A 10,573-nucleotide genomic window follows, 5' to 3' on the forward strand; every position below is an offset into this window, starting at 1 on the left:
CGGGCCTGAAGCCGGGAAAGAGACCCGTTGTGGATCTTATGGAGGCCATAAGAGAAATAAAGGTCAGCTTCAAAGCTTAACCAGCTGATATTGTTAAGAATCTATGTCGCAGTACAGTTTGAACGTGGAAATGTATCGAATTGAAGCTTGTTAGAGTAGAAAAGCTTAGGGTTTTTCATTTGCCCTTCTCTGTGCACAATAGCAGAATTTAGTAATCCTTATGTGATGGTGATTTTGTGAGAGAATTCAACATTGTGAACATGTATGTAATACATTGTTGCTGGTTTACATTTAGTATGGCAAGATAGGAAGAACGAGTCAGTGGTAATACTTCGATATAGACTCGGGTTTCTCATTGTGTACTATCCTTTGTAATACTTTGTTGTGGTTTCCGATTTTCGTCTGTCTTTTCTATTGATGATACAGGCCAATGCCAAGGCGAAATTCGACGAGACTCTAGAGGCGCATGTGAGATTGGGCATTGAAAGAGGAAGATCTGAGCTGGTATTTGATGTTCTCATGTTACCTGTGTTTTCTCTTTGTCGGTTGATAAAAAGTTTATATTTTGTTTCTTCTTGTCCATGGATTTGATGTTCTTACAATATCTGCTGATTATTGCTCGTCCTTTTTCGGGTTTTCCGGTTTTCTTTCTCTGTAAATTACATAAAGTGTTTATGTCCGGACTGATTGTTACCACTATTTAAACTGTAGATAGTTCGTGGTACTTTGGCTCTACCTCATTCTGTGAAGAAGGTACTACAATATCGTTTCAGTCTATTATGGCATTATTTGTTGATTGTTGATTTATCACCTAGTTATAGTTTCGTAACAAATAGGTTCATCTTTCAGGAGGTGAAAGTGGCCTTCTTTGCTGAAGGGTCTGATGCAGAGGATGCTAAGGCTGCTGGTGCTGATATCGTCGGTGGTCTTGACCTTATCGAGGAAATCTCAAGTAATGAATTATTGCATTTTGACTGTCATGTTGATAGTGATGTGTTTTCACCTTTTGTCTTCAAATGCAAAAAGAGATCTTTTTGCTTGTTGTGCTTCCATCCCCTTTGCCACTCTCCCTTTCTTTCATCGACGCATGCATTGTATTTCCAGATAGAAGGCGTGTATTTATCTATTGTCGTTATTTATATTAATCTCAGTATGGATTCTGCCTAGTAATTATGTATGCAGGTTGTTTATTCTGTTTTATCCCTATACGCAGAAAGCGGCAAGATTAATTTTGACAGATGTTTTGCAACTCCTCAAATGATGCCTCGTGTTTATAAGGTTTTCTAATTTGAGTACTTGCCAAGTTTTCTTTGGAACGGAAAGAGTTGGTCTTTTCATTTGACGGAATTGTTTGTGCATATCTGCAGATATCAAGGATTCTTAACAGTCATGGTTTGATGCCAAACCCCAAAGTGAGTGACATTTTGCATTCACACCCTAAATTTGCCGCTTATTTTCTTGAACTGATTTAAATAATGTATTGTGTAGCAAGGTAGTGTGACCAAGGATGTTGCAAAAGCTGTCAAAGACGCAAAGGCTGGTCACACCAAATTTAGAATGGACAAAACTTCTATCTTGCATGTGCCACTTGGAAAGGTCCAATCTCTTTAGGATCCAAAACTGGATTTGTATGTGGATATATGTTGATTTTGTGGCAGATTTAACTGATATCTGACGGCTTCTTACATCTCCAGTTGAGCTTTCCAGAGGAGGCTTTACGAGAAAATGTTGGTGCGTTTATGAACGCTCTTTTACAGGCAAAGCCTGCCGGATTGAAAAAGAGTAAGCTTTCCTTTTTCGCAAATAAAAAAAAACTTTTTTGAAGCGTTCCATGTCTATGTATCCAAAGTTTAAGCAGATCACCTGCTTAATCCGAGGCTGATTTTATAGCTTTTTGTTGTTATCTACAGCTTCAAAGTATGCTGGTTATGTGAATGCATTCCACTTATGCAGTACGGTAAGCTTCGAATGTATCTTAATCTCATACCCCTTTTCAGAAATATATTTCAGGGTACAATACTTAGTTCCCCATCCAACCTAATGATCATGACATCATATTACCATCTCCCATTCAACCCTCCATTCAATCTACAAGAGACAAATTCTGTGCACAATGGCATCATATTACCATCTCCCATTGCGAAACATGAACATGCCACTGCCCATTATGCTTTGCCATTCTTTTGTCATGTGTTCATACTCTCAGTAATCCTCAGCACTCCAGCTATCTGGAGGTGTTAATGCCCTAAAGTAACCGAGTTAATCCGGTTTTTCTGCAGATGGGTCGGGGTTATCCCGTATCAATACAGTCGCTATCCAGAGCAGCGGATCTCTCTACCAAGTTGCAGCTCAAGTGATCAACGCGTACTGTCAGTACACTCTCTCAAGTTCAAATCTCAGTACTTGATTTATTTGGTTTTACAGGAATAAACCCTTTGGTTCGACCGTATTGAAACCGAACCGAACCAGCATCTGAAGACTGAAACTAATGTCTTATTGCAACTGATTCAATTTTTGTTTTTGTTTTTTTGCCGATTTGTTAACTCTTTAAATCTTTTTTTTTTAAATTTCTCGAAAGTGATGGCGCATGTGTTTTGTCTTAATTTTAAACTCTCAGGTGAAATATTTTAATGAAGGATGACAAAAGATGGATGTTTTTCTGTTCCCATTAATTTCATCGTTTTGCGTCTTTCCTCCTTCGGGACAAAATGTCGGCTTCAAAGCCCCGAACACGACAATTGGAATTGTTTCCCGTAATTTCTTAGAGGCCCTTCAATTTTCATATGGTTTCTACTTTAACCTCTAATGTTATAAAATATATTTTCTCATACCCCATTTTCTACGTAGTATAAGTGGGTTATCGTCAACTTTTTTATTTGTTCAAGGTGAGAAAAGGCATTTAAGATCTCTAAATCCATTGAAATATAAATATATTCTTGGATAGTTCTGTATTATATCCAAGATTTCTGATTTGATTATTCAAGATTTCTTGTATTACTTTCGAATATATTATTGGTACAAGGAAATAAACTATACGAATACTTCTATGGATAGTAATATTTGGCCCATAAAGTCTTGGATTATTCAGGCAGCGAGAATCCCACTTTGCTCTTGTTAGCTTGTTATATTAAAATGTCAGGGGCTAAATTGAACAAAATATCATAGAGGACTAAAATATCACATAATCAAATTTTTAGGGACCAATATGCAAAATTTCAGGGAATCCGTGTTTTTAACTATTCCCCGCGCCACAAAACAAGTCAGTACAGTGATGTTGACACATACACACAAAGCAATTTCTCGAACCCCAAAGCGTTAAGAGTTTGTTCCCCTCTCTCTCTCTCTCTCTCTCTTCTCCATTTTCAGGTTCTTCTTCTCGTGGTGACAATTTCTAGGGTTAGGGTTTTCAGACTTTTCTTTACCATTTCTGGAAACCCAAAAAGGTTGGGGAAATGGAGACAGATGACCCGTACAGGGAGAAAGAGCGCACTGCGCTTGTGGCCATCGTCGTGCTGGCTTGTCTTGCTTTGGCTTCTCTGTTCGTCGCCTTCAGTTACTACTGCTATCTTCGGAACAAACTGTCCAAACGTCGAAGAGACCGCGAGAGTAAGTCCCTCTGGTTGGTCGGTTACCGGGAAAATGGTTAAAATGGAGAAAGTTCTGATCGCTACCTCCATTGTTGTTTTATATCCTCTGCTTTTCGTTGGGTGTTAAAATGTGATACTATGGAATCGGTTGTTTGAACTGTTTCAGAGCAATGTACAAGTAGAATTTCAAACGGTTTGGTTTAGGAGCAGGAAAATTATCCAAAAGGACCAGATTTGGAAGATGGGTTTTGCTGATAGATTTTGATGTATCTGCCTATGCAAGGGTTTGATTGCGAGGAAAAAGGAGAATGTCAAAGTTTACAGAATGGTTTTGACAATGGGCTGCAAGTTTTCACCTTCAAGCAGCTACACTCAGCAACCAGTGGCTTTAGCAAGTCGAATGTGGTCGGGCATGGTGGCTTCGGATTGGTTTATCGAGGAGTTCTAAGCAACGGACTAAAAGTTGCTATCAAGTTCATGGATCATGCGGGGAAGCAAGGGGAAGAGGAATTCAAAATGGAGGTTGTTTATTTGGTTTTAGTTTCTGTAATACAGATAATATAGGTTTCTTTCCAGGCTTTACGAGAAAATGTTGGTGCGTTTATGAACGCTCTTTTCATATCAAAATGAAAATTTATTGGGCAAAACATTCACTATTCATTTTTTTAAAATTTTTGGTCCTTAATATTTCTTTTTATTCAATGTGAATTAAAAATCGTCCATCTGCTGGTTTTGCTTTTTTCCAAGTCCTTTAGCAATGAAAATGTCATTCTCTACTTCAATTCACGGCTCTTTTGGCTGAGTTTCTGCAATTGCTTAATGATTTGTCAATTATTTTTCGGTCACAGGTAGAGTTGCTGAGCCGTCTGCATTCACCATATTTATTGGCACTTCTTGGATATTGCTCTGACAATTGTCACAAACTGCTTGTGTATGAGTTCATGGCAAATGGTGGACTGCAGGAACACCTGTATCCCATCAATGGTAAGTTGCTCACTTGGTGGTTTCTGAATTGTCGAGTTAAGAGTATGGGCATGAACGTGATATGTTTTTGCATTATCTAGTTCTTTGACTACAATTTTGCATGCAGTGAACGCAGAGTGGCATTCTTGTTTCAAGATTCTTTGTCAGAAAGAGTTTTCCTTTGTTGATAAAACCGTTTCTTTTCTCATATGCAGGTTCGGGTTCTGTTCCACTGAGATTAGACTGGGAAACACGGTTGAGAATAGCTCTTGAAGCTGCGAAAGGATTGGAATATCTTCACGAACATGTATCACCCCCTGTGATTCACAGGGACTTTAAAAGCAGCAATATTCTCCTGGACAAAAATTTCCATGCCAAAGTTTCCGACTTTGGGTTGGCGAAAATAGGATCTGAAAAAGCTGGTGGACATGTTTCGACCCGCGTATTAGGCACACAGGGATATGTTGCTCCTGAGTATGTTCAAGTTATTCCTCTAAAGTTTTAAATTTTGAAGTTCAAATTTCTGAAATCTGTTTGTCTCTTTTCTGGACAGGTATGCTTTGACAGGTCACTTGACAACAAAATCCGATGTCTATTCTTACGGAGTCGTCCTTTTGGAGTTGCTGACTGGCAGGGTTCCGGTAGATATGAAGAGACCTCAAGGAGAAGGTGTTTTAGTATCTTGGGTATGTTTTCATGGTATCAGTTTCCTATCAAATTGGTAATTTTTTTTTTCGCTTTTTGAATTTCTTCTTGCGTTAGCTAATGTGTTTCTCCTTTTCTTCCCTGACAGGCTTTGCCCCAACTGGCAGATAGAGATAAAGTTGTAGACATTATGGATCCAGCACTCGAAGGTCAATACTCAATGAAAGAGGTTGTCCAAGTGGCAGCAATAGCTGCAATGTGTGTGGAATCAGAAGCCGATTACAGGCCGTTGATGGCAGACGTGGTGCAGTCACTGGTTCCATTGGTGAGAAGCCGTAGATCAGCTTCTAAAGCGGATGCTCTAGCTTTAGCGCTTCCAGGTCCCCCATCTCACCCGGTAAAGCAAGTGCCTTTGCTCAATAAAAAAAAAACTCGGAGAGAAGCGAGTTTCTTCTTGCCTGTTTCCTGTTCTTCCAACTTAGGCGACCATCTCGTAGATAGTCAAATATCGTCAGTAAAATCCAGTTTAGAACCTGTAAGTTGCAGCTGGCCATAGGGGAGAGAAGCTTATGGAACAACACCATTTCTTGCATGGAACGAGTCATTTGATGAAAGAACAGAGACAAGGAGAACCATATTGTGTAGGAACTGTTTTGTTTTTCTGTTAAAGGTTTTTGCTTTCTTCCCTTTCTCGGCCTGTCTTTTCGCTGTTCCACCCGAATGGCGCTTCCCACGAGCTGCATTGCCCGCTCTAATCTTGGGGCAGGCGGTTTTGAGATTGTGATCTGATTCGAGTTCTCATGGTTCGAGCGATGATAACTTCCCAAACTTCAAAGGTTCAAACTTTAGGCAAGCTCGAACTCAAGGGTTCAAATGGTGCATTTTCTTGTGCAGGAAATGACATATCTTTAGCCGTTCCCTACATACATACATACATACATACATACATATATACTCTTACATGATTTTGGTTGGACCCTGAAATGGCTAAAGGGGGAGTCTCCATTTCCACTTTTCAAATGCTTATTCGATACAGTGGAAAACCCCATTGAAGTAATGTCGTAGTTGCAGACTTGTATATGCATTTATGTGGGTGTGAAAGATGGAAACGAGATGAACTGATGATGCCACCGTGGCATGAATTCCGCCACGTAGGAATCGAAAGGGTAAAAACGTAAAAGCAAATGGAAGCAAGAACCCTAATTGCGAGTCTGTGGTATTATTGGACGTAGGGTTTTATGTAAAAGGCATCAGTTTCTTCTCCTCTTTTCCTCTTCGAAGCATTTCTCCTCCCCGGCGGCCGGAGTTTCTTCGCAACCCTAATCCCCAATGGTACGCCTCTGCTCCTTACAATTCGATTCTCACTGTTCATTTTTACCTCGTTGTGATATTTTTCGATGTAGAAATGTCGATTTTATCTGACGATGCGTTGTTTCGTTAGGCTTCGGAGAAAAAGCTCGCGAACCCGATGAGGGACATTAAAGTGCAGAAGCTGGTCCTCAATATCTCCGTCGGTGAGAGCGGCGATCGTCTGACCAGAGCCGCCAAGGTTTTTTTTTTTTTTTTTTTTTTGCTTTGTGTCTCTCTCTGTACCCGCTTGGGTTAATCAAATTTTTTTTTTCCTGTGCTTGTAGGTGTTGGAGCAGCTGAGTGGGCAAACTCCTGTTTTCTCCAAAGGCAAGTAAATTTATCGTCAAAGTTTAGATTTTTCTCTCTCTTTTTTGGCATCTATTTGTGAGAGTTTGTAGCTCGGATTAGTGATCCTGGACGATCGATTAGGACATAACTGAGATATGTGAAACGATGAATGAGTTCAGTGATTATGTTTCTGAGATTATGGGTATTGGTTTATTTGATAATATGTCCCACCCTCCCTGTTGCCCACTCTGCTTGCTTGTCCTGATTGATTTCAGTATCAGTTCTTGAATTTTGTCATGTTTCAAATGCTACTTCCTGGTTTGTTGGATCTGTATTGAGTGCAGTTTCTTCATATGGTTGGGATGTTTCTTGATCTTTGTTTTATGTTGCTATAATGTGTTGTCCTCATGGATGGGTATGGATGGGATCTGGAGGAAGGGAATTCCGAAAATGATCTTTACAGTCTGTGTCTGTTTGCAGCTCGATACACTGTCCGGTCTTTTGGTATTAGACGTAACGAGAAGATTGCATGCTATGTTACCGTCAGAGGCGAGAAGGCGATGCAACTCCTGGAGAGTGGACTGAAAGTCAAGGAATACGAGCTTTTGAGGAGGAACTTCAGCGACACCGGCTGCTTTGGCTTTGGCATTCAGGAACACATCGACTTGGGTATCAAGTGAGTCAAATTCTGGTTAGAAATTCTCCGTATTTGAAGACAAAGATTCAGTGGGCAGTCTTCTCAATTGGGTTTTTGTGCATTGTTCGATATCGTCAGGTATGATCCATCCACGGGTATCTATGGTATGGACTTCTACGTGGTTCTTGAACGGCCTGGTTACAGAGTGGCACGGCGCAGAAGGTGCAAGGCTCGTGTCGGGATCCAGCACAGAGTGACGAAGGACGACGCCATGAAATGGTTCCAAGTCAAATACGAAGGCGTCATCCTCAACAAGTCCCAGAACATCACCGGCTAAGTCTCTCTCTGGCAATATCCCATATATAACTTTTGGTCTGTCCTAAAAGAGTTTTGTTTTAACAATTTTTCTGATATTTTTTTTTCTAAACTTCTTTATGTACCTCTCTGATGTTGATTCATATTTATTTTATGCCAAATTGCTATATATATATATATATATACAGTTTGATTCAAATCGGAGTATTTGGACAGACATTAAACTATTGAAGAAAAACGCGCTATAGATAATGCGATATAATGACCAAATTTTAATCGCAAAGAACAATGAAATACTATTTTATGTTGTAGTTTGGATTAAGAATAGTAGCAAATTAAATAAAATTTATTAGAGACGCCATATGATTGTCATTTTTTTTAAATATCACTAGAGATTAGCGTTCCAATTTTAACTAAAAGCTATAATAAAAAAAATGTCGCGATAATTAGTAAATTAAAATGGTAATTGGATAATGTTCCCAACAAAGTTTCCTTAAACTGGAACAGGTGGTTTGATTTGATGCAAAACATTTAATAATCATCTCACTAATAAAATCAAATGTCCTGTCCAGTGTCCACGACCAAACTCGGTCAAAACATCATAGAATATACTTACTCACAGGTTCGATCAATGTTCATGGATCCTGTTCAATATATATATATATATATAAAGTGTATTTGTTATTTTTAGTCGATTTTTATATATTCTCAGACTATATATATTATATTTATTATTTAGACGGCATCATTTAATATTTACTTTGTACTCTATTTGAATAATACATTAAGCTACGTATATATTGTCCAATCATGTTTTATTATCAGCCTCACCAAATTCGAATAAAAAAACGAACGAATTAATATTTAAGACATGAATTTTTCATAGAAAATATACCGGACCATCCACGTTAGTATTTGTCGCAATTTCTTACAAGAGAATAAAAATAATTTCGGCTGATTTATGAGGGAAGTTGGAGACAAATAATAGAGCATTTAATAGTTATTAAGACGCCTGCATTTATTTTATGGGGATAAATCTATTTATTATTATAAAAAAATTTATAAAATCCACTGTGTGGAATCTTGACTTGATCATCCCCCAAAACATTATCACAAATAATACAGCCAAAATTTTCTGGCCATTTTATTTTAATTTCAAGTCTCTCTGTCCGGGGATAACAACATTAGTCCGCAGAAAACATTAATAATCAAATATAATAAAATTATATTTATAATGGAACCAAATATATATATATATATATTGAAGAAAAAACCCCAATGCTGATTCGGATATTTAAAAAATATAGATCTGCTTAAGTAATGCATACATATGCATGGACTAATTCAAATGTCTATCTAATTAAGAAACCATTAATTAAGATTTTTTTTATATAAAAAAAAAAACAGCTCTCCTGTGGGATAAAAAAATTAAAATAAACCCCACGAGAGAACCTTTCAAAGAAAACAACAAATAAAATAAACAAACCATACTATAATAATAATAATAATATAGTGCTTAGTATTTGCCTGCACGTCCCCAGATTAATAAACAGCAAGAGGAAGGGAGAACAATATAATCACATGGATTAAAACCCCTAATCACACCCTTAATCCGAATTACCGAATATCCCCTTCTTCTTCGAGATGAACCGTAGAGTTCAGCAGCAATCGGACGACGAAGAAGATGAGACGTACAACGACGTCGTACCGGAATCTCCCTCTTCCTGCGAAGATTCCAAGTTCGTGAAGCCTTCTTCCAAGAAAAGGTGCTCTTCGGAATCTTTTTTTTTTTTTTTTAAAAAAAAGATTTTGTTGAGTTGTGTTTCTGATGGAGATGTGTTCCGGAGCAGGAGGAGCATAGAGAAGAGAGTTGTGTCTGTCCCGATTGCTGACGTGGCAGGATCTGGTGGCAGAGGCGAGGTGTATCCGCCGTCGGATTCGTGGGCTTGGAGGAAGTACGGACAGAAGCCGATCAAAGGCTCCCCTTACCCCAGGTGAATTTACCCTTTTACCCTCTCTTCCCCCCGTGATCACAGTCCCTGTCCCTGATTATGTTTTGGCTCCTCAACGACTGTCACTGTCACTATCTGTCCCCGAGAGCGGAAGATGAAGACGGAGAAGCGTACATTAGCATCAACCAACGGAGGCCTTATGCTAACGTACGCCCCCGTGTAGTAGTTGGGATCGAAAAATAAAACGCCTACGCGCCCGTCGTCGCGTGGCTTTTCGCGTCACCGCCTGATTATTACATTTTTCTTCTTGTCTTATCTAATTACCCGATTTATTGGATAATTGAAGCTGTATTTTACATGGAACAGCCTTGGGAATTGAAATTAAATTTAAAATTTGTTTGTAATCATGGTGAGATTTAGGGTACTCCAGAGATATGCTCCAAGTAAAATCGATGAAATAAATAAAAAAACAGCAACATATAATAAGTATGTGATTAACGTGCCAAAAACTTTGGAACAGTAATTATTTTGATTAAAAGGGATTTTTTTTCATAAAAACTTTTTATTAATTTTTTGGGTGGTGCGAAATTCAGGGGATATTACAGGTGCAGCAGTTCGAAGGGGTGCCCGGCGAGGAAGCAGGTGGAGAGAAGCCGAGTGGACCCCACAAGACTCGTCATCACCTACGCCTCCGACCACAACCACCCCCTCCCCTCCACCGCTAACAAGCCTCACCACCGCAACAACTCCTCCGCCCCCGCCAAGAAGGATGCTGACGTCGACACCCCCGCCGCCGTCGATACTGAGCCCGAGGAACCGGCGGCGCCGGGGCTGGG

At 39.2% G+C, this 10,573-nt stretch overlaps 4 protein-coding genes across 4 annotated transcripts in view; all 4 read left to right on the forward strand.

Annotated features, from left to right (window-relative positions):
• LOC104803004 (50S ribosomal protein L1-like) overlaps window positions 1–2,666 on the forward strand; it is a 3,383-nt gene extending 717 nt beyond the window's left edge. The window contains exons 2-11 of the mRNA XM_010526859.2: window positions 14–62; window positions 427–504; window positions 712–753; window positions 850–952; window positions 1,214–1,278; window positions 1,368–1,412; window positions 1,489–1,596; window positions 1,695–1,782; window positions 1,911–1,957; window positions 2,280–2,666. Of these exons, the coding sequence (XP_010525161.1) occupies window positions 14–62; window positions 427–504; window positions 712–753; window positions 850–952; window positions 1,214–1,278; window positions 1,368–1,412; window positions 1,489–1,596; window positions 1,695–1,782; window positions 1,911–1,957; window positions 2,280–2,357 (703 nt within the window). The 3' untranslated portion in view covers window positions 2,358–2,666. The remainder of the gene's footprint in view (window positions 1–13; window positions 63–426; window positions 505–711; window positions 754–849; window positions 953–1,213; window positions 1,279–1,367; window positions 1,413–1,488; window positions 1,597–1,694; window positions 1,783–1,910; window positions 1,958–2,279) is intronic.
• A 614-nt stretch (window positions 2,667–3,280) lies between these two features.
• On the forward strand, window positions 3,281–5,719 carry LOC104803012 (serine/threonine-protein kinase CDL1). The gene is given in 7 exon segments (XM_010526870.2): window positions 3,281–3,606; window positions 3,871–4,109; window positions 4,436–4,571; window positions 4,766–5,024; window positions 5,104–5,236; window positions 5,344–5,545; window positions 5,548–5,719. Coding segments are annotated over 7 exon segments (1,194 nt in total). The 5' UTR covers window positions 3,281–3,452; the 3' UTR covers window positions 5,619–5,719.
• Window positions 5,720–6,416: 697 nt separating this feature from the next.
• LOC104803021 (60S ribosomal protein L11-1) lies at window positions 6,417–7,954 on the forward strand. The gene is made up of 5 exons (XM_010526883.1): window positions 6,417–6,527; window positions 6,637–6,744; window positions 6,830–6,872; window positions 7,314–7,509; window positions 7,609–7,954. Exons 1-5 carry the CDS (start codon window positions 6,525–6,527, stop codon window positions 7,805–7,807), a joined length of 549 nt encoding a protein of 182 aa, XP_010525185.1. The 5' UTR covers window positions 6,417–6,524; the 3' UTR covers window positions 7,808–7,954.
• A 1,349-nt stretch (window positions 7,955–9,303) lies between these two features.
• LOC104803036 (probable WRKY transcription factor 69) overlaps window positions 9,304–10,573 on the forward strand; it is a 1,812-nt gene continuing 542 nt past the window's right edge. Inside the window, exons 1-3 of the mRNA XM_019201067.1 lie at window positions 9,304–9,551; window positions 9,636–9,779; window positions 10,331–10,566. Of these exons, the coding sequence (XP_019056612.1) occupies window positions 9,430–9,551; window positions 9,636–9,779; window positions 10,331–10,566 (502 nt within the window). The 5' untranslated portion in view covers window positions 9,304–9,429. The remainder of the gene's footprint in view (window positions 9,552–9,635; window positions 9,780–10,330; window positions 10,567–10,573) is intronic.

The sequence above is a fragment of the Tarenaya hassleriana genome, unplaced genomic scaffold, assembly GCF_000463585.1.
Source record: "Tarenaya hassleriana unplaced genomic scaffold, ASM46358v1 Cleome10, whole genome shotgun sequence".
Lineage (NCBI taxonomy): Eukaryota > Viridiplantae > Streptophyta > Magnoliopsida > Brassicales > Cleomaceae > Tarenaya > Tarenaya hassleriana.